The sequence below is a fragment of the Phymastichus coffea genome, unplaced genomic scaffold (genome assembly GCF_024137745.1).
Source record: "Phymastichus coffea isolate CEN01 unplaced genomic scaffold, Cenicafe_Pcof_1.1 PCOF00008, whole genome shotgun sequence".
NCBI lineage: Eukaryota > Metazoa > Arthropoda > Insecta > Hymenoptera > Eulophidae > Phymastichus > Phymastichus coffea.
In genome coordinates, this window is record NW_026706819.1 from 1,902,501 (window position 1) to 1,927,784 (window position 25,284).

The 25,284-nt window shown below is 32.6% G+C and overlaps 1 protein-coding gene across 5 annotated transcripts in view; it reads right to left on the bottom strand.

Moving 5' to 3' along the window:
* LOC131669597 (prefoldin subunit 2) overlaps nucleotides 1-6,950 on the bottom strand; it is a 136,566-nt gene extending 129,616 nt beyond the window's left edge. For 2 of the 5 annotated variants that reach the window (XM_058944621.1, XM_058944592.1), the window contains exon 1: nucleotides 6,414-6,550. Coding sequence is in view for 3 of the 5 variants with exons in the window: in XM_058944599.1 (XP_058800582.1) it covers nucleotides 6,414-6,544 (131 nt within the window). In the remaining 2 variants the exon portion in view is untranslated. The other 3 variants (XM_058944599.1, XM_058944608.1, XM_058944616.1) reach the window with 3 other exon arrangements.
* Between the last annotated feature and the right edge of the window lie 18,334 nt (nucleotides 6,951-25,284).

Consider the following 25,284-nt stretch of genomic DNA (forward strand, 5'->3'; position numbering starts at 1 on the left):
AATAGATGGTTTTATTCCATGCCCAATGCATTGCGTTGATCTAGGTGTAGGGAAGAAATTTTGCAACTATTGGTTCGCTTCATCTAATGAGCCTTATTCAATCCCTAAAAGTAATATAAGAATCATTGAGCAACATATGAAAAAATTTAAAGTACCTACTCAATTAGTGCGGTTATCACGTTCATTAAGTGATCGGACTTACTGGAATGCAGTAGAGTGATCGAATTGGATTCTTTTTTACAGTATACCTATATTAAAATTATTGTCACAAGAAATCCCAATATTTGAAGAGTATATGAATCACTGGTCTTGGTTAGTCGAATCGTACTATATATTACTGCAAACCGAAATAAGTGTAACAGAATTAGAAAGAAAAAATTTCCTTTTAAAAAAGTTTGTTTCTAGTACGGAACTTCTTTATACCGACGATGCGATGTCCTATAACGTTCACCAACTATTACACCTAACACAGAGTGTTGCAGATTGGAGCCCGTTGTATGCACATAGTGGTTACGTATTCGAATCAGGTAACGGAAGAATTAAAGCAAGTATTTATGCTGCAAAAGGCGTCTTAAGTCAGGTCTGTCGGTATTTATCTTTAGAAGAAAGTATTATTAAATTAGAAAAACACGTGAAAACAAAAGAAGATTCATTGTGTATAAAGTATGTGAAATATTTAGATAACGGATTCATTGAAAAAACTGTTAAGTTTACATACAGATATTTTGGGAGAACAATAACGAATGAAGATATTATAGCACAGTTCCAACTTCCAATCGGAAAAGTAAGGGCATATAAAAAAATAGTTAAGGACGACTGTACATTTAAATCGTGCGAAAAGTCATTATATCGATCTGATAACTCAGTTGCAATATTGAAAAATGGAGATTACATAGAAATTCAACAATTTCTCGTGAATATGGAGGATGGAAAAGAGTACACCACGTACAAAAAGATTGCAGTAAGCAATGACGATCATCTAATAACTAACGAGTTACACTGCATAAAGCAGGTAATAGGAGTAAATATGAATACCGATATAACAGAAACTAATAATATTGATAAAGCATGTGTTTATTTAAGTGTTGATTGTAATGATTACATTTTATCTCTTCCTAATATGTATTGGAAATAAAGTAACATTAATAATATTTTTATATATATTATTATATTATTATAATATATGTATGAAAATGCTTCTTTTATATTTAAAATTGGAATATTCTCTTATTTAATCTTGTAACGAGTAGGCTCGTTAAGGGGTAGATGAGCGAGAGGTTGAAGTAGCGCGCCATACGCAAAAGACCCGCGCAGCGAGAGAGAGAGAGAGGCAGCTACGACACGCGGATGAGAGGAGAACACGTGAAACCGGCGAGCAGATAGCACGCGTCCGAAAACCCATTGTCCTTTTTTTTTCTGGTTTTTGTGTGTGAAGCAATTGAGTGAGGTGGAACAGTTGTCGAAAAGAGGAAGCGCTGTGATTGAGGTTGGTGTTCTGCGGCGACTAACGTATCAGGGCGACCGAATTGGAAGACACCATCCGAGCAAGGGGACCCAGCTCGTCGCCGACAATACACGGGAAACGAATCGTAGTTCTTCCGGCCTCGACGATCCTGGGCGACGACCTTCGGACAATCAGGCCCGAATTGTAAGGCGAAGCTGTCTGCAGCAGTGTTCGTCCGAGTAAGTCCATCTAGATGTAATAATATTTGCGTGCGGAAGACTGCGCAGGCTACGCGCCACCCGAAATTGTATCGTCCATCTCTCTCTCACGCGTACGTTTGAGTAGGCCGTGCATCGCGAATCTCTCGGTCAACGTGGGACGTACGCTATTATGGAAACAAATAACGAATAAAACCCGCTGCGATTGCCTTGAATAAGCCGGTGAATTCATTTGATAATACCAGATTTTCTCTACGTTCCCTTCTCCTTCGCAACGTTTTCTGAGAACCTACAACCATCGCTCTTCTTTGTTGTATCGTGCTTTCGCGCTCGTTTTCAGGCTGCGCGTCCAGCACAGAGCTAGCCAAAAGAGGGAAATAGCGGTGACAGAAATTTTGTTAACGGACGGAGATTCATCTACGAAGAAATCAACAACCGTTACAATCTATATATTTTTGAAACTCTATTTTCTACTATCAACAAATCAATTGAAATTTAGCAGAATAATTATTACGTTATTGATTATCAATTTATGACGTATCATTTCCTAATTACAATGTAATTTATAAAATATGATGTATCTTATCTAATTATTTTTATGTTTATTAAAAATAAATATTTATTTTTTATATAAATTCATTTCAAAATTACATGGCCTTTCATGTCGATATCTCAGAAATCCTCTTGGATTTTTATACAACATGGATAAGGAGAGAAATACATATGGTCTATAGTAGAAATCTATCTGGATTGTACATGAAATCCACCTAGAAATCCATTATGGAAATCTACATAAAATCTATACGAAAGCCATATGGAATCCATATATTAATCTGTATGGAAATCCACCTGCATATTGATATGGAATTAGCGGATCCAGGCTAGACTAGACGTGATTTGGCGAAAAATCCACCTGGAAATTTACCTGGAAATTCACCTGGATTAGGCGAGAAATCCACCTGGAAATCCACCTGCAATCTAGCTGGAAATCCACCTGGAAATCCATCTGGATTCGGCGAGAAGTCCACCTGGAAATCCACCTGCAATCTAGCTGGAAATCCACCTGGATTCGGCGAGAAATCCACCTGGAAATCCATCATGGAAATCCAGATAAAATCCAGCTGAAATCCATATGGAATCCAGTTAAAATCTATATGGAATCTATATGGATTTCCACTTGGATTTCTATTATGGATTTCCAGCTGGATTTTTTCAACAGGGCAATACATAAAGGTAAGTAAAAAATCAAAACTTTCAAGTTCGAACATTTTTTATTCCAATTGACTCCAAAATGTAGGAAAAAAATTTTTCGAAATAAATCAGAGAAAATTTAAGTTAATTCTACGCTACATATCACACATTTTTTCCAAGTAAAATTTTTCTTTACAAGTGGATGGTACCAAAATAATAATTCTTGAAAAAAAGTGTTTTTTTTTCTTTCAAACATCTGTAACTTTTAAGCTAATCATGAAAAAACATCCTGCTATCTTGCATTCGAAAGCTTTTTAAACAAGCTTCCAAATCCTCCTTTTAGATTTATCATGGAAATTTTTCCCATAAAAATGTTCGGACTTAAAAGTGGGCAAAAAAGTTTTGATTTTTTACTTACCTTTATATATTGATAAAACATGGAAAAAAATTATTAATCCATTAAAAAAAAATGCACCTCAAAGTACTCGCCAGAACCTACTAAATGAGTTCCTTGAGGCTTCTATAGGACGAATATTTCCTTGGTAACAAAATTTTTAATTTTATGTAATTTTTTCTCTGGTTAGGCAAATAAACATGGATGGCAGTGTAGTTCCCAGAAAAAAAAAATTAATTGCAATCTTACAGCAACAACAGAGAAACAGGATGATAAAAAAGATCTGTCAGAGAAATTGAATTAAAAAAATAGTTTGTATGGAAATTAAAAACCTTTCTTTATGATTCTGATAATTATGAGAAATATGATTGTGAAAAGTAACCTAGATTAAGTACCTGGAAAGTAGAAGGTAACAAACAGCCAAAAGTAAAAATTTGTTCTATTTTATTATAAATTAATCAAATTCTCAGACTTCGAAGTTGAACTATAAATTTACTAATAAAATTTTCAAATATAATTTTATTAACAAATCTTCTAGAAAACCATTTTCCATATTCACTTTGGAATATCAGTGCCATATAAAGCTTGGAAAAAGGCTAAGCAGGCTAAAACTAAATATAATTTTATAAGGGAGTTAGTCAACTATTTATAGGAACCAGAAGAGGGTGTTTGCTTATCTATTAAAATAGTCAGGACAATTGATGCTTCATACAGAGTTCCTATTGAACCTAAGAAATTTAAGGCTCTGAAATGTAATAAATGTTGGAAATATTATTTCAAAAAACTATTTAGTTCTTTATATCTTAATTTAAGTTCAATGCATGAGGGTACATTCAATATTTATTGGAAAATAAAATAATAACTAATAATAGTACAACTAAAGAAAGAAATATATAATTCAGAAGTATGGTGGGAAGTATGGTGGGAGGAAAATAAAGATGAGGTTCATGAAAATGATGAATATGGGACTGATGGAGACGATGAAGATAACATTAATTACAAAGAAGATATTGAATAAAACACTAAAAAAAATTAAAAATAAAGAAAATATGGCAATAATGGAAATAGTAGCTTCACATTAAACAATTAAAAAATAAATATTTTATTTATAGATGTAAATATATCCAAATTTGTAAACATTTTACTAATTTATAATAAATGTATTTATTTTTCTACTTTTATAATGTATGTACATAAAATGTATATATTTTACTGTAGTTTACATTAAGTATTATCAAGAGTTATAAGAGATATATTTATTGAAAACTGTGATGAAGGCCAAATATGTACATCAATAATAAGTTATTATAATAGATTAATAAAATAAGTAAATACTTTATTCCTAAGAAGATAAGATAATTTAATTATTAACCTGGAATTACTTTAATATAAATAATGTCCTTTAATCAAAATAATGCTATTAATTTTTTTTGAAAAATAATTATTCAACTCTTAATGTTATTAACTGAAAATTATATTACTGTAGAAACAATATTATATTATTCATCAAAAAAATTTTTAAAATAATAAAGCCAATACATTAACGTTAATATCTAAAAGTAATAAAGTAATTTGTTTGCGTAAAAATATGGATTTTAAAATAACGTTATTCATTAGAAATGATGTTACTTTCTATTAAAAAATAACGTTATTCGTTAGGAAAGACTATTCCCAGAAAAATTACGTTATCTTCTTGTAGAAATGCATAAAAATAACGTTATTTATTCAAAATTACGTTGCCATCGAATTAAAACTAACGTTATTTGTTACAGAAATTATGTTATTTCCTGTAGAAATAACGATATCTAGTAGAAATGATGTTATTTTTTCTAGGGAAATAACGTTATTTTTTGTTACTAATCCTAACATGTCAAATGACGTTATATGTAACGTTTTTTACGTCATATTTTGCAATAGGGAGACTATGCGACCGGTTTGACTAATATGACATTTCGAAAATCAAGCCAAAATTTTGTTTTCTTTGTTGCCCAGAGTTGTTTAAAATAACTTCCAAAAAATAATAGAGTAGAATAATACATCAACAACATGTAAATTTAAATGGTGTAAATAATATATAATAGTAATAATAACATATAATAGTAAAATAATATATAAGTCATAATATATAATTTTGATGATAATAATCGTTAATATAGTGTAATTATATTCTACATATATTATATCAATTTCTCACACATAGTACTCATGTCATTAAGATAAGCATTGATTTTTTAGTAGTAAATAGAAACCAACCATAATTACCTCAGTAGCCACATTTTGTTTAGTTTGAATGTTTGGAACACCATACTCATGCTAACAAGTACTTTACATCATAAGGAATAAATTTGGTTGCAAAGATGCAGATTGGACTTTTGTTAAAGATATATTTAGAGACAATCAAATAAAAGTTTCTTCGAATGATGAAACTGGATTGCTAATGCCCATAAAAATTAATATTGTTAACAATGCTTACAATTGGATAAAATCCCTATGGTGTCAAATTCAGAACTAGAGACAATTTCTTTATTTGTTAAATAAATTATCAACTCTTTGATAAATAGAAGGATTTTTTCTGTTTATACTTTTGACTGTTTCTATATTACACATTGGTATGAATGCTTTAACTATTATTTCAATAAATATTGAAATAAAATATGCTTTCCAAGAAGTCAACCTAATTATTGAAATTTTCAGTTATATATTTTTATAGAACAGTTTGATAAATCATAAGCTTAAATTTTACGTTATAAATACTAAATAAATTTTATAGTCATTAAATAAAGCTCAACTTGGTTGGAAACAGATTTAGCTCTTGGAAAAATATTATTTTGAATAAAATTAAAAAAGACTGATCTTGTACAGTTCAAATAAATCTGCAATTTTATAATAAATTTTAGTACATATGCATAAAAAATAAAAATTAATGGTAAAATCATTAAACTACTAGTCAAATGTTAAAAATATAAGAAAAATTATCAGAATATTAAAATCGACATAACTAAATGTTCAATTGAAATTCAACTTAAAATATGTGGAAAAGTATTATTTAAAAACAAATTCTTCTAAAAAATTTACATAAAGAATTATCGTATGCTTATTTCTTAATATCACACCAAAGCATAAACTCGTTTTGTTACATATAAAAATAAGAAAATTAAAAATTTACTTGTGTTCGTTCAATTCAGCTTCCATTTCTGTCAACTTATTAGCCAGGATCCTTTGTTCACTTCTAAGAACTTGAAAGCCAGAATAAACTTCTTCATTAGACATTGACTGCTTCGGGGGCACATTATTCATATTTTCACTTAATTTTCACCAACGATTCTGAAAGCTAACGATATGGTGATACAGTTAATAACACGACTCTGGCAAGGGCAAAGTTGCGCAATTCTGTCAAGAAGCTTCCAGCAGACCTCACAATTTTCGTAAAACGGGAACGAAAATTGTGAGGTCTGAAGTCAATTGTTGAAAGCTTTTTGGCAGAATCGCCTAACCTTTAGATCTTAAAAGTTAGCACCTAGAATCAATTTTTTCAAGATAATCGATAAACTAATCATACCGTTAGATATTTCGTCAATATAGTAACAACTTTTCTGTTTGCCGTTTATTAGTTCATCCACTGGAAATCCTTTGAAATTAGTCTTGAGTGCTGGCTTTAGTATCCAAACCAAAGTTGCAGTAAAACCTAGAAAAAATTGTTTAAAAAAAATTCATACGTAAACCAATCGTTAGTTCGTAAGAGGAAATAACGGCACCCATAATAAGATCACGAAGAATTTGATTATTTAAGCAACTAAAAATAAAAAACTGTTTCGACCTATAACTACTGGCTCCCGTCCAAACGCTGAAGCGGTGTGCATGCTTCCCGAATTACCCCAGGTACCTCCGCTCTTATTGTTTACTACAGCTGTTTGACTTTAATGCATCAGATCAAACTTTATAGTAACATAAGTAACGAGTACCTATTATCTAATCAATGGGCAGATGGAAATTAAAAAAGTTACGCTTTGCGTATTAATTAATCAAGTACGTAAGGAATTGTTCAACGGTGGCACTGGTAACTAAGTAGCACACGGCACACCGGTTTTCGTTTGAACACTTTTTTAACTTAAAAATGTAGCTACCCTGCTAAAAAAGTTCCATTCATTCCTATTCGGGATCATTCATATTCAATGGTAATCAATGGACTGAATGGTTCAATGTTCCGATGACGATTGAAACTGAATGATTTTCAATAATACTTCATGGTAAGCATAACTAATAGTAAAACTTACCATTAAATTTAATAGAATTCAATCTTTCTGAATAATACTTTGTATTGGAATGGTTTCAATGATAATCTATCCAATTGCATTGAATGAATATTAATCACAGTTCAATAAAATAATTAATCAATGATATTTTATTGTATATCTTTCTATGAATTTTAATAATTTTTCGATACAATAATTGTCCAATCATATTTTATTGAATCATATTATATGGATATTAATTTTTATCCAATTACACGGTTGGTCAATAATATTTTATAGAATGGTTTTCCATATATGCCAATATGAGCAAAAGCAATACTGTAACTTTAGCAATATTTCATTTAATAGTTTTTTTTTTAATCTTAATGATTGGTCAATATAAAAATAACCCAATCGCATTCAATGAGGTATAGTATTCTATAATTTCTTATGAAAGGCAAACAAAAAAATTTCAAATATTTTCAATTGAATATTTTTTAATGAAACTAATGATTGGTAAATGCAAGTAAAACTCAATCGTATTCTATTGAGAAGTTGTTTGTATAGTTTTGAATAATCCTTCATTCTACAAACTTATCAAATATAATTTTATTCTATAATTTTTCATTAGATGATGAAAGAAAAAATTTCCATAATTGAATGATTTTTTATAAATTTGAATAGTTGTTCGATACTATAATTGAAGAATCGTATCTTATGCTTTGGATATTATAATTTTATATAGGTCATGAATGAAAAAACTCCGTATATGATTTGATTGAATAGACTTTTATCAATTTTAATAGTTTTTAAGTAAAAACATATTCGAATATAATTTTTAATGGGTATTCGATTTTTTTTCAATTGTAAATAAATGGTTTTTTATGTACATCAACAAATTACCAAAGTTGACATGAACATTATTATTGGATTTCAAATGAATTGGGCATTTTGCATAAATATCTAGCATTTCTAACGTCTACCAAAATTATTTTGCAATCTATTTCACCAATGGGTTTGATGAGATCAATCTCGTTTTCGCTTTGAATTTTTCGGATATGAGTCACTCCTTCAAATGGATATTCTGGAAATACGTTGTACGTTTGTACAACAATGTATGAATCGTCGTCATGAGTATTGAGTTGTTACGACTTTCGTATTCAAAACTATTGAAAATTATTCAACGCCACAAAAATCCTTGATTAAGCAATAACAAACTATTCATACCTATTCAATGAGATTAATTTCTGTTATTGCATAATATTGGATTGATGTGATCTTCACATTAAAAACTATTCAAAATTATTCAACGTCAGAAAAAAAGTTGATCATGCGATAAAAGACCATTAATACCCATTCAATTAGATTGATATTTTCTATTGCATATTATTGAAATGTTAGGACTTTCATATTCAAAACTATTGAAAATTATTCAACGATACGAGACTTGAATGTTGCAAAAACAAACCATTGATATCAATTCAATCAAATTGATTATCGCATTCGAATGGTTTCAAATCTTCGATTTGACCACGAATTTTACCATTGAAATCGATTGGGTAACATACATGAGAAATTTCATTGAATCCTATTGAAAACCATTACTTTAATAGTATATTTTTCTATTGATAATGATTAATCTCGATTAGGAATCAATAGTAATCTATATTATTGGAACCAATAGTATTTAATATCTTAACATTTCTTGTTGGATGAGGAATCATATTCAATGGTCATTTGGAGTGTTCAGATCGAAGATTGAAAACCATTCAGAAATTCTTCAATGGTTTTCAATGGAACTTTTATAGCAGGGTATTGTGATAAATTCATACTAATATTTATTAATTAATCAAGTCCATAGTTAATCAAGGCAGATACGAGCATACAAGTATGGGAATAGGTGCTTCTAAAGAATCAGTCACTGATTAACATAAATCGGTCTTAATTATCACGACGGTCTTGTTTATTAGTCTACGAATCGTTTATAAATTGAGGCCTACACAGCGATGATAATTACTAGCGCGTGACATCTTGTCCGCTGCCACATGTGCATGTACGCAGTGGTCGTTCGCATACAGATGAGCTATAATCCGCGCACAACTATATCGTCGCGGTTTCCGAGCTCGCGTAAGACAACGACAGATCGCGCGGGAGTATTGTGCGAAGCTGGCGTGATATCTGCGATTTCGTCGCTTCAGGTCTCGATCCTCAATCGGAGAAGGAGGCTTCTCTTGTCCTTCCTGTGGTAACCGGTATACTTATAGGAGGTTACTGTCACGTCGATACTAAGAGAACGCACGTGACGAACCATGATAAATAATCAAGTGTCACGAGAACACACATGACAGGTTATGGTAACTAATCGGGTATCGGTAATTTAACTTCCTAACGTATCAATTGTCAACCCTCCCGGGAAGATTTGTAAATCTATCTAGCGAGAGAGATTAGGCTAAGCACATTCTCCATAATATTTCCGCGAATATTACTCACCGTATATTGATTTGGTAAAAATAAGGGAAGGGGCACATCGGCCTATGGTATAAAAAGGCTGGATAAGGCTCCGCGATTACTCATACTCATACTGATTCTCACTCACTCAGTAAAAGAGTAGTAACTTAGTAATTCTGTAATTTAGTTATTGTATTATTTCTAAGTTTCGCTACCAGGCTACTCAGAACCGGAATTCTACTCTGCCAAGCATTATAAACTTGTCTTTTCAACAATAAATCTTAATCAAGTGCAAACACCTGAGAGTGTTTCATAAAATCTCTTCTGAAGCCCAGTCCTAACAAGGTAAGAAGCTAAGTTATGTACCTAAACACACCACATATAATAAAGGCGCTATCCCTTTAACCAACCTCTGCTTACCTCCTGACTAAGATCCAACCTTTACCAACACGACAGTATTTTAAACATTATTACGTCTAGCCATAACACCTCCTACTCTAGGCACAACAATTGGGGGCCCCTCATTCTTGGTAATTAGGATCATATCGCAAAAAAAATTACAATGGTCGAAACACCTTACGAATGAAAACTAATTATACTCAAAATACTAATTAAAAAAATTAGCGAAATAGAACTAAACTTTGCGACAAACAGAGAACCTACGTTTTCAGAATGTCCCGCATTTCTGCATCAAAGATATCCACCAGCCCAAACAAAGCAAATTACCCGAGTCAAGGAATTACAAAGATTAAAATTTAATTTACAAGATTACATTGATGCAAGCCCATTGGATTTTCTATGCAAAGATGACCTAATATTCGACATCCCCATTGAAATGACTAGCAAAAATTAAAATCCAGCATTTCTCCTTAACGCTATTACAGATATAAACTTCGAAAAATTAAAATTAGATAAAACTGAAATTCCTGTACTTGAACTCATTGAAAATCAAACAGCTTACGAAACAGCAACTGAAAATTCAGACACGTACAACGTGCACACTACAAACGTGTCTATGACTAATACACCATCCGCTTTCAAATCACCAGAAATGACTCATAATAAAACGAAAAAAGTTGATTTCACTCCAATTAACTCGACATTATGTCACAACAAACAAAATTAATTTTGCAAGCAGCCTAGTTACCACGTATTATACGCCGGGGACTTTCAGAACAGGACTAATGAATTCCACACAAAACATAGTATCACCAATAAAAAATTTTAGCTTGAAAGATGCTGTGAATTTAGTACCTAAATACGATAGATTCAACATACCTTTACACTTATTTATCGACGATTGTCGGGAGACACGCAGCATAGTCAATCAATGAAAATGATCTCGCCAAGTTAATTAAAATCAAACTAAGCGGTGAGGCACTCAAAAGCGTGAAATGAAAAACGTTTGATAATGTAGAACAAATGATTAAATTTTCAGACCTACTGTTCGAATCAGCAAAAACTTGTAATTAATTAACAGGCGAATTAGCAACCTTAAAACAAAAACGTGGTGAGAATGTAGTCACATTTTCTAATAAAGTAAAAACAGTGGCTGACAAACTTTTTGAAGCAGCATTAAGGGAAAATCGAAACTATGCTGGATTTAAAAGCCAACTTGAAAAAGATAAAGTAAAAATCTTCATCCGCGGTTTATATTGGGTCATCAAGGCGCGTATGGGGGAAGCCAAAAATTTAGAATTAGCCACAACTAAAGTAATAGAAATTGAACGAGAATTCAACGTACAGGAACCTGAGGAAATAACCGAAACAGTAAAAGCGCTAACCCGACCTAAAGTAGAGCTGGTTCGATTAATGAAAACGGAGGATAGTAGCATCTGCCAAATTTGCAATAAACCAAAACACACAGCTAAAGACTGTTGGTATTGGATACCGCAGAATCAAAATCGGATGCAACAGCAACGGCAGCAGCCTAAACAGCATCCGTGGGCGGAGCCTCGCGCGGCAGCTAACAATAGCACTAGTCCCCGCTCCAATCAGCAGCCACATTAGGTCGCCCAAAATCAAGTAAAAACAAGCACCCCAGCCAATTTAAATTCGCAAGAAAAATCGAAACAAACAAATCCCTCGATTTGTAATTACTGTAAAGAAGCGGGACACTGGAAGAGTGATTGCGAAAAACGAAAACTCAGAAATCAACAATTGTAACAAGCGGAAAAACACAAGGGTTTCTAAACACATGGCGCTATCCGGGAACCCCTGTAAATACACCGCCTCAAACTTCGCACGCACAAAAAATCATCTTTTTGCATCTTAATAGTCAGTCACCCACAATACAGCTTGAAATAAATACAACTAAACAAAATTTTAGCTTCATCGTAGACACCGGGGTAACAGTCTCACTACTAAAAATTTCAAGCAAACCAGACGGTGTCCACATAAATATTCTAAACAGATACGAACAACGAGGGATCATAAAACAAAATGACACACTGACTCCTAAAGAGGATATACCTCAGCTGTCTGAAGACAAAATCCGAGAAACATAAAAAAAATCAGAGTCCGACAATCTGTACAACCTGTCTGTTAATGACTTTTCCGAGAACTCAAAAAAAAATTTACTCTGTATCTGTAACTTCTGATATGCGCATGCAAACTCTGGAAAACGAATCCAATTTACTCTACGCTTTAAAAAAAGCATCAGAAATGATTAAAAAATCAGAATCAGATTATCCGCTAATACAAGAATTAACTAACAGTATTATTAGTTGTTTCAACAATAAAGAATCTGAAATTAATAGCGATCGCGAACTATTTGCTCGAAATATTAAATAGATACCTCGATCCAATTAATAAATCACAAACTAACTTTCAAAACCCAAATATAGTTAGCAATGAATTAAATGCATTATTAACAACCCGCTCGATTATTAGGGGAAAAGTACCTAGAGCGAGCCACGCTACACTACTTATTAACCCAGAAATTAATAATCGTGACGAAAGAGTCAAACAGTTACTTCAATCGATTAAATTGAACCATATCAAAAAAGATCATCGGACAAAAGTTGAAGAAATCATCGAAAATTACAGCGACAGATTTTTTGTTAAGGGCCACAAGCTCGGAGCCACGAGTATTATCGAGCACGAGATCTATACTACCTTCGAATTACCAATCAGACTCCGACAGCTTAGGCACCCCTCCGCAGATCAGTAAATTTTTAATGAACAAATGCAGGAGTTATTAGAAAGAGGGATTATCGAAAAATCAACTAGCGCATACTGCGCACCAGTCGTACCATACATGCCCAAAATGAATACCGAAGATGGCGAACCGCAACCGCGCGTTTAACTATCGCGTGCTAATTAAAGTTATACCGGATTATAATTTCTCAGTCCCTCTACCTGTCGATTTATTTGAACGGATGGCCGGTGCGCAACTATTCTCATCATTCGATATGTATTCATCATATCATCAAATAAGCATTAAAAAGGAACACAGGCATAAAACTGCATTCTAATGCGAGTCAGGCCTATATCAGTTTTGTCGCCCGCCCTTTGGACTGAGAACTAACGCATCAGTTTTTCAGTCACTAATAAATATACTAGTATAAGACTTAAAAAATGTAGTAGCATTTTTGATGATTGCGAATATTCTGAAACATTCGACGAACACTGCGAGAGCATCATCGAATTAATGAAACGCCTTCGTGAAACTAATCTGGTCCTTCATCCGAAGAAATGCAAAATTCAACGCCCGGAAATTGAGTGTCTCGGACATATAATCTCGAAAGACGGACTACGCCCGTGCAATGACAAACTGCAAGCAGTAAAAGAATTTCCGATCCCGCGCATACCAAGGAATGTTAAACAATGGCTCGGCCTGATGGGATACTATAGACGATTCATAGAAAATTTTGCTAAAACCGCTAAACCACTTACTATTCTTGTAACGGTCCTATCTATGAGTTAGTCTATTATTTCACTGAATCACTTCGACCCGTTAAACTCATCAATATGTTTACATCAATTAGTATATTAAACGGCGCCACCTAACGTATTATTGGATTGGATCCAATCTAAATAGATTGGATTCATGTATTCATTATTGGATTATAGACCTATTATTGGATTGGATCCAATCTAAATAGATTGGATCTAAAATACTTGGAAGCTATCAAGTCTCTCCTGCCGCGTCAGAGAAAGAATGGGCCTTCTCTAGATTACCGAAAACACATACTGCTTCGAAGGCAATAAAATTGGCACACAATATAATACGCATAATGAAGACTCTAAGAATAAATAGGATACACAACCAAAACAGGATATGACATAAAGACGTGATGCTTGAAGACTCAGTCAACTCCTCTACCGAACTCGTGACGTTACCTAACGAAAACATTATCTATTATCGGAACGCACTATTTATGAGACGAGACAATTACTTATACTTCACTGACACCTTTGGTACCCCCCTGGATGAAGGTGCACTCAGCTTATTTAAACATAATAAACTACCACAAATGAACAAATTACAATTAGCCGTTCCCACTGTAATCAAAATAGGGAACAAGATGCATTTTATTATCCCAATCCGTCATGAAAATAGAGAGACTACGAAAAATATTAGAAATCATATATACCTGGCACTGAAGCAATTAGTAATGAAAATAAAATTAAAACCATCAGTATAGCCCAAAGTAAAAAAATTAAAATTGTCGAATTCTTTGAAATTTCACGAATGATAAAAAATACACTGGGTCCTTCTGAAGTCAAGATTATAGTATGTCAGGGACTTCTAGTCCTCGCCCCTATCGAGCATCGTCAATAAATAATCGAAGAGGTCCACTGTTCAGCGATAGGCGGTCATAATGGTTGCAATAGAACTTACAAACGTATCAAGAATAAATACTACTAGGTACATTTGAAGGAAGATGTGCAAGAATTCATTCAAAAATGCTTTCCATGCCAGTTGAGAAAATTAAATAGACATAATGTCAAACAAAAAATGATCATAACCGATACTCCGCCTGCTCCTTTTTTTAAGGTTAGTATAGACGAAGTAGGCCCACTCGAACCTACTGAAGCGGAAAGCGCTTACTTACTTACCTGCATGTGCACGTTTACCAAATACGCCATAGCGGCATCCATGCCAGACCAAACAGCTACTACTGTAGCTGATAACCTTAATAAAAAACTAATATATACCTTTGGAGCACCTAACGTCATAGTAAGTGACAGAGGCACTAACTTCACTTCAAAACTAATGAAACGTATTGCAGCTCGCTTCAAAATTAAGAATATTACTACAAAGGCTTATCACTCGCAGGCTAACAATGTTGAAAGAATTCATTTATCATTAATTGAATATCTAAAAATGTTCACTTTCGAGACCAAAAACTGGGACGAGTATGTCGAACTTGCTATATTTAATTATAATACATGCTGGCACAGCAGCCATTATTCTCGCCATGGAAACTACTGTTCGCTCGTAAGTCACGCCTACCAAGCGCAGAGCCACTGCTAGAGCAAGATTTATTACGGACCTACGGAGGCTACGTTGAAAACTTGGTCAAACAATTACATAATATACATGAAATAGCTAGAGAAAAATTAATAACATCTAAAAAAAAAGCCAAAATACAATACGATCAAAAAAACAAATGCTAGCAAATTCAAAGTCGATCAATGGGTTTTTCTAAAAAGTGGCCCGAAGCCACATAAACTCACAGGCAGTTAATTTGCCGGTCCCAACTTGGTCCTGAAAGTGGAAGAAAAATAAAATATTAAAATAAAAATAAACGAAAAAGAAACTCAAACAGTTCACGTCAATCGTTTAAAAAAATCATACATCGAAACGTAGTAATTGCAAAATTATGTTTCAGATGGAAGCAGTAATTCGCCCACACAGCATGCAATATTTCATTGAAAAATTCGATGAAATATTTCAGAGAAACCTGGTAGAAATATTGCAGAAAGGTTTCAAATAGTTATTCAAAATATTTCAGTGAAATATTTAGTGAAACATGTCTGAAACATTGTAGATACTTTTCACTGAAATATTATTTGTCGTATTTAGAAATATTTCTCAGAAACCTTTCAGGAAACTTGTAGAAACATTGCAAGAAATATTTCAGGAAAGCGTTCAAGGAAGTTGCTAGCAATATTTCTAGAATTCTTGCCAAAATATTTGCGAAATAATGGCTGAAATATTTCCGGGAAATGTTTCTGAAGTCGTGCCACAATTTTCCAGGTAAAATTTCTTGAAGCCTTTCAGAAATATTTCTGGAAAAATATCTCTGGAACACTTCAGAAACATTGCAAAAACCTTTCACTAAAATATTTTTGCCAAGTTGATAAATATTTCTGAGGAACCTGTTAGGAAACTTGCAGAAACATTGCAAGAAATATTTCAGGAAAGCGTTCAAGGAAGTTGCTAGCAATATTTCTAGAATTCTTGCCAAAATATTTGCGAAATAATGACTGTAATATTTCCGAGAAATCATTATAAAATCGTGCCGTAATTTTCCACATGACATTTTTTTAAACTATTCAGAAATATTTCTGAAAAAATATTTCTGGAATATTTTAAAAACATTGTAGAAACCTTTTATTAAAATATTTTTTGTGTCGTTAATAAATACTTTTCAAATACCATTTCTTACAACTTTTCATAAATATTTCTAGACATATCAATTTTTCAGAAATATTCCAATAACTTTTTAAGATACATTTCTCAAAGTATTTTCCAAATATTCTAAATAAATTTCATTAAAATATTTTAGATACTTTTTTTCAAAGATTCAACTATATATTATTTTTATGAAAAGAACCACAGGAAAACCATTTATAAAACTTTGCAATAACTTTCCGAATCATATTCCATAACAACGCATGGCAATTTTGACAGTAAAATACCAGGAATCATTTTCTATTCCAGAAGCGGCGTGTGTAATATTCCAGTTGAAATTTTTACAAATACCAGTAACCTTTTAAATTATGGTCTTCAAAATATTTTCAAATATTCTCGGAAATAATATATTAAAATATTTTACAAACTTTTCGTTACGTTCCTACGAAATAATATTTTTGAAAAAGAACTTTAAAGAAAACCTATTGTAGAAACTCTGCTAAAACCTTGCAAAAATATACACATTTTTACGTGAAAGATTTTGAGAATGTTTGGGTAACACTCCAGAAATATTAATGAAATAATTTGATATATATATATAAATATATATATATATACATATATATTATATATATATAAGTGCACGTTTGAACACTTATACAGACAAAAGTACCCATACCCAATCACTTATGCGGACGAAACCGATACATACGCAGACGTCTGCATAAGTGATGAGGATCATTTTTTCTTTATTATTCTTTTTTAGTGGTTTAATAACAAAATGACTCTAAAAAATCAATGCTCCTATCATCCACTATTTGAGAACAATCAAATGCAGCCCCGAAAACCAATCTCTGCCCCAAAATATACTGTCTACGAATCCCAATGTCTATGGTTGCAAGCCTCAAAAATAGGGATAGGTTAGTTTTGTAAGAAAAATACTGTCTACATGTGATTGTTTTTAACATATTCTAGCTACCCTTGGAAGCTTGTGAGTTATAACAATGGCCCTTCTCAATAATGGGGGCTGAGGCACAGCCCCTAAATCGAAAGTTGCAATTTTGACCCAAAAATTGGTGACGCGCAAAAAAATGTATACGAAACTTTTTCTTAATTAAGAGACACGCAATCGACTGAGGTAATTAGTTTATCAAAACGTTGAAAAACTTATTTTTGGGGGGTAGCTTCCAAGACCTTCTCTATTCGACCACTTGTTTACATGACGTACCTCTCAAAGGCGAAGCAATAAAACAATTAAGCGAAAAGCAAGATATCAATTCCTGTATTGGAATCCTTTGTAAATCCTTAACATCCCGCAATTTTAGGTAATTATAACATATTTTTGCATACTATAAAAATTATAATTTCAAGTCGTGCATGTATAAAATTTATTTGTAATTAGTTTCGGAAATATGCACATGTGCAAGCATGCATGCACATCAAAGGATGACATGATCCGCCGGCGCCATGATGCTAATTAATACATATTTTACGTCGCGGTTTTTAACAAACTTTAACAGCATGTCGAATGTGTAAGAACGCGTGTATGTATATATATTCCATAATTAATATATGCAATAATTGAACATATAGGTTATATACGAAGGTGCAAGGGTTATTTGGGCGGAATAAATGAATTTTTGATGCGTTTCATGCAGTTTTGAAATTTACAACAGCTTTCAATTTCAACAGGTAAATACATTTTTTTTTAATTATAGACTAATGGTTGAGTGTACTATTTAATTTTTTGAAACCTTATTTAATTAGCTCTACAATTTTACAGGTACTGATTCGACTGTTAAAACTTAAAAAAAAAAAAAATTATTCGCAAAAGTACTTTTTGGAAAGAAGACTTGTATTATTATAATTTTAAAAAATGGAATAGACGAGGAAAAATAATAAAAGAATTAAGTTGAACTCGACTCTGAACACTCAAAATACAGCAGCTTCCAACTTCAATAGGTAAACACTAATTTATTTAAATATGGATTATATATTGATATAAGTTTGAGTAAAAATTATATATTACAAGATGTGACATATATGTTACTTGTAATTGATCAATGTAATTGATCCAAGGGATACATCTAGCCATAATACCAATCTTATATCTTATTGTTTTTATCAATCGTCTTTAGTTTTTGTCATTCCGTATAAAATTGGAAAATACAATAAAGATCAAATCCTCTTTTGTGCCAAGTCTCATCGCCAAAAGCACACTGACCATGAGTCCTTTTCTTTTTTTTTTGGTAAAGCAACCTTTTCTCGAATAGCAGTTTTCGTGAACTACTTATGCAACAACTTTATTACATGCTATCAGCATGCAACTGAGCATTGAGTGAGTCATGTGCATTGTGACAAACTGATTTTGGTAAATACATAATGCCACCAAATGCTTCCGTACCAGCTATTTGTCCATTTTCAAGTGCTCGCATTGATACTAAAATTCTTTTGTTGACTCTGCTGGTTTTTTAAGCATGGTTCGAATCCATTTTATAAACATAATAAGTTTTTTCAAACCCAAGTTGAAAATGTTCCATGCGCATACAACTTTGATCAAAATTGTTGTTCGAGGAGTCTTTCTCTTTCTTAAAACCCACCGATTAAAAGTTACTTAGAAATGTTTCAACTAATCCTGTGCTGAACTATACGATGAAACATTAATAACACCATAAAAATCATTTCCCCTATTTTTACTTATATTTCTTGAGCCACCGTTTACACCTGATTTAACCAACCAACTTTTAAGTAAGTTTTATTATTCAAGTTTCAACGAAGAAAAAGAGGCTCACTAAACTTATTTTGGTCAAGTTCTAATGCGCTGGAGCATTTTGAACTCTCAAAAACAATAAGCTGAGATTAAGAGCATTTAAAGGGAATGAACACATTTTTCACACTAATACTTGTATACATATCAGTAAATCACTCCTCGATTTTATTTATTACACACTTGTATTACAACAATGTTTCTATGGTGAGAAGCAATTTTTTGAAGTCCCAAATATCAACAAAAATGACATTCGAGCAAATTATTATATATTAAATTATACTATGACCACTAAGATAATCTATCATTATCTGGTACGTAGTCATACCTTGTCCTCATTAAATTTCTAAAAACTATGCGTTACTATTTCACATTTAATGACTAGAAATTTGAATTATCTTGTCAATATTAAAAATTAAGATTCTTAATCTGATTTTAATTGTAATTATAATTTTAATTCTAATTTTATTTTAATTGTGTCAAGTATAACAGGCTGCCGTTTAACCGATAACCTATTAAACCTATTTGTTATTTCGGTCAAACGACGCCTTGTTATCTACGTGCCGTAAGCACGTCAACCTACCTTGTCCGGGAGTGCGCCTGCGCAGAGTTCCCTCACCAAGCGGAGTTGGGTTCCCGAACTCGCCACTTGGCGACGCTGTCGCGCTCGTTTAGCAGCGCTCCGTCGGCCGCTGCTGGAAACTCGGGTTGCAAGTCGCTTCTCTCGTTGTCTACGCGATCCGTGCCTTTTTACCAGCTTATTCGAACCGAACGTAAACAATAACATGCATTCCGGACAAAGGAAAGACGAAACGATAACTCGATTACGGATAGCTGTTAAACGCTTTATTGAATTCAATCAATTACACGGGGGGGATTTGCCGAGAGACTCACGCACGCGAAATCGGTTCACAATATAAACGAGGGGAGAGAGAGAGAAACACTCGCGATCGTCGCGGACTAATCGCTCGCACGCTCTATAACTTCGCCGCGCACGCTGCGCGGGATCGCACGCCAATTACAATAAATATGATGTCGTGCACCTACCGCGGAGTTGCTGTGGATAAAGCTGGCCAACCGTATCCGACGCTCTAGCTGCAGGACGACCGCTCCTACGCTCGCAAAACTGCTAGTTGCTGTGCTGCCGCCGGGATCACTCGCTGCTGGGGGTGCTGCTAGGGCTGTGGAGCGAACCTTCGCAACCTCCGAGGTCGCGCACGTTGAACAGTGCGCGCGCTCGACACTCCACTCGTGACAGTCACTCCTGCTGCGAATGCACACTCTGCGCACTGCACCCTTTCACCTCCGCACTCACTAGTGATACGCTCGTCTCCCTGGATCTCTCAGAAGCGGTGCGTTCGCGTTGGTAGCTCACAAAGGGTAGCTCGATGTAGCCGGACTGAGTGACACAGTCATACTGACTGTCGAACTCTCCCCTCCCGGTCATTGCCCCTACGCGCCCTCTCTCTCTCAAACCGATCGCGGCTGCTACGCTTAGCCGCTTCTTAACCTACGCGAGTCGAAACGATTTTCGGTAATCGTTGCACAAGATTGAATCTAATTAACTGCATCAAATTTCTTAAAATCTTGAGAAAACTCAATTCTTCTTAAAATATTTACATTAATCATATTTTGTTATTTATCTGCAAAGTAAATATAGTCACAAAGCAACTTATTCTTGAAAATGATGAGAAAATGATTTTAAAAAATGAATAAAAACACTTATCTAACATTGCACCGTAAATCTTCAGCCATATCCTTTTCGCTTATTAAAAAAATTTATATTGGAACTGTTTTGTGCTGCTTTTTGCTAATTGCTGACTAGTGTTTATATTTGACATATGATTTTACACTATATAATAGTGAACCAATGATTGAAATAGAAATATAGTTACATTGCACAGAGCTTAGTAGTACATTGGCAAGCTAGATATGGTGCAACATCCAATTCTCATTTAAATTCGCCACTGCCGGGTTGCAAAGCATTTAATTGATTATCCTTTAAAAGATTATCATTTTAAAAGAATGATGGATAAAAATGCGTCGCCGACATCCAGCATTCTGATTGGTTGAGAAATAGTCACATGATCTGTTGTCTGGATGTCTGAGACAGAAAAGGCGCGAAAATTCAAAATAATACAAAATAATTTTTTTGAAAATAAATAAATAGTGAATAAAGAATCAGATAAATTATGGCGCGCGAAGCGCGTTAAATGATTCTAGTTAATTGAAATTAATTAATTAATATTTTCTAATACGTTATTAATTGTTTAAATACTATTTTTTTAAATAGTGCGACTAATAATTGCAAAAAATATATTATTATTAAATAAACGAGAGCTTAAATTTGAAAAAATCATAAAAAAACATTTTTTTTTGATAAAATTCAATTTTTTTATAAATTGATTTCACGTAGAAAAAAATTTTTTCCCATACTACGGTTCGATTTTTTGATATTCTACAGAATACGTACAATAAATTTCTATAATAAAACAAAATTTTATTTCTTGGTCAAATTTAAGTAGAAACCTACCTTAACATTATTATATTTCTTAATAGAGGAACACAATCAATTAAATATAGTATTTACAAACGAGCGAAGTATTATTTAACATAAAAACTTTTTACAGAAAAATGAATTCGCTGAATAGCACGGCGTATTTAACAGAACTTAATCCGTTTCCAGCAAAAAAAAAAAAACTCAGAGAGCCATATTTTAAAATTTTAAGATCTACTCTGTCTCGTGGTGAGTACAAAATTTCTTAAACGTATTATTAATTATAAAAAAATGTTTAAACAAAAAAAGCATGATTTTTTCGCTCTCTTTTTTAAAACTGATTTTTTGAAAACTTTCTTGTGAGCTATCAACCTGTGGAACCTTTTCAACCGGTGGAATAAATGTCTGAACTTTAAAAATCCATAGTTTAAAGTTCCATTTTAGGCCTTGGTGTTTACAAAATGGCGCAGAAACACAAAATTTTTGCAAATACATTCATGATTTTTTAAATCGAAAACTGAAACTTACAAAAGTTATAAACTTTTGTAGAAAAAACCAAGAGTGTAAAAGTTCTTAAAATTATTCAAAAAATGCACTTTAATTTTTCCAACTACTTTCGAGAAAATTTTTTATTTTAGCAAATGGTAAATTTTGCAAATTCGAAAAGTTGTTCAAAACGCTTCCAAAAAATTATCTCGTATTCTTTGGTTAATTTAAAAAACTTTTTGTCCTTTGACATTGTGTTTGAATATCTACTGTTTTTTAATTAAAATTAATGTTTTTTTAATCAATTAATAGTAATTTTTTAAAATTAATTTTAATTAAAAAAGAGTAGATTCTTTGAAAAAAACGTGTAAGGACAAAAAATGTTTAAAATTAACCAAAGAATAGAAAATAATTTTTTGGAAGCGTTTTGAACAATTTTTTAAATTTGCGAAAATTTATCATTTGAAAATGTAAAAAATTTTTTCGAAAGAAGTTGGAAAAGTTCAAGTACATTTTTTGAGTAATTTTAAGAACTTTTACACTCTTGGTTTTTTCTACAAAAGTTTATAACTTTTGTAAGTTTCAGTTTTCGATTTAAAAAATCATGAATGTATATGAATGTAGAAAATAGGGGTTTCAACCCTCGTAGTCGAAACTACAAGTGATAGTTGTATTTGTTAGAAATGATGCGCAATGTATTTTATAGTAAATTATCAGCTAGAACCCGTAGTGTATCGAAAACTATATTTTGAGGGTGGTATTTCAATTTTGAGGGTAGTTTGAAGAATCAGCTCGAACATGTCAACATTATTTTTGTATTTTATGTACATAATATTTTGTCCAATTTTTTTTGGACAAAATATTTTTGATATGAAATTTGTGAATTGAAGTGATATGAAATTTGTTTTATCGTAAAATATCAATTTGAAGCTGAGATACATTGGAAAATCCATTTTTGAGGGTGAACTTTGAGGGCGGTTTTTACCCCCTCAAAGTGTTTTTGCGCCGATAACAAAAACACGTGTTTTATTTTTTTATGAACTATAACATATCAAAAGATTATTGAAATCGGTGAGGTCTGGTTGGGAGGTTTCCTTGTTAGCATGGAAATTCGGTACAATCTATTCTAATGGTGGTAGCGCAGCTGAGAGCAGTGTAATTGGGGTTTAATTTTTTAAGTTTATGTGTCGTAGGGATTGCACTGGACTAGGGTAGTGCATTCAGGTTTTTAAATATTTCTTTTCCCGTTGCGAAGGTTTCCCTCATCGGGTTTTAATTTTTTAAAACTGCCTGTCTCCGGGGTAGCGGCGGTTGAGACTAGCGCAATGGAGGATTTGATTTAATCCATTAAGAGGATGTCGAAGCAAATTGGCGCTTCGGGAGAAACCATTGTACGTTAATAATTTGTAGTTTACAAAAAATATCGAAGTCAGTCTGTATTCTTTAAATCATAACCCACCCGGGATGAGCTCGCTATAAATTAGACCACCGATACAAATTTCACGTTAACATACTATTTCTATGTATTTGAGGTCGCTGATTACGAATCTGAAATCAGATTTTGAAAATTAAAAATGGCGGATTCAATATGGAGGAATAAAAATTTTATATTCTATCGAATATGATCATTTTTCTTCAGAATGAAAAGAAAAAACCACTACGAAACACCTTCCTCTTTTGTTACTCGGGCTTTGGTCTGAGTATGGCTTAGTTTTGTTTACGTTTTTTTGTTTATTTTTTTGTTTTTTAAATGTTTTTTTGTTCCCTTTCTTTTTTTTTTATTTTGATACATCAATTTTTTCTTCTGCATTATTTATTCTATTTATTGCATATGCAAATATTTTTCGGTTATTTCAAATTGAAAATTTAATATTAAATTTGACAAATCTAATAACCAAACAGAATTGATATTGAACAGCGTACTGAAATGTTCAATAAAAATATAAACCTCATGATATCATAGCAAGTGCAAGGATCAGTATTTTTTTTATCTAAAATAATGAAATCCTATGGTCGCCATATTGGATTTTCAACTTTTTTCGATCTTGCGTATCATATACAATTTTTATATTGAATATGTTGTGAAAACTGGGACAGTTCAAGGAAATATCCCTTTTAGAGGCGCAGTGCTCGTATGAATAATAGTTAATTTTTATTATATCAATCGCCATATTGGATACGCCATATTGAAAGTAGTTTTGAAATAACAGCAAAAATGTTGTTAGCGTACTTTTTCTTTTAGTTAACTTTTTATAAAATGCCAAGAAAGAGGAAAGGAGTTCCTCCATTAAGCGATCGACATATTAGAAGGTTGGCGAAACAAACGACTGAATACGATCTGCAGATGATAGAATCCTTTCGTACTAAATATTCTCCTTCGAACTTTGAGACAAGTACTGCTACCAATTTCTCATCTAATGATGAAACAATTCAACAAGACCTTGTTTTTCCCGAATCTACTGTGACGAAAAAATATAATAGTAGTGATGTAACAATTACTACCAATACCTCATCTAATGATAAACATTTCGAATCTGCTGAGTTACAAGTGAACAGAACTGAAGGATCTTATGAACTAGATTTCAATCAAGTTTCCGTACTTATAAATACCAACTACTCAACAAGCACATATGAATTTCAGTCTGGATATGATATTGTAAGTGATGCAGATAACGGTAACTGTGTGGATGCAAGTGACTCCGATACAGACTCATGCATTTCTTCTGATATATATCGCTATAGCGATAGCGATGCTGAAAGTATCCCGGATTCAGATATAGATGATACAATAGATTTTGATGTAATAATGCAGGATCCTATAGCTGATAATGATAAAAAATTTCATGAAGAAATCATCTGCTGGGCAAAGGATTATAAAATTAAACATGGACATCTTGAACCATTGTTTGCTATATTAAATAAGTATACCGGTACAAAGTTCCCGAAAGATCCGCGTACGCTGTTAAAAACACCAAAAACTATTGGTGTTATTGATATGAACAGTATTGTCATCTAGGTGTA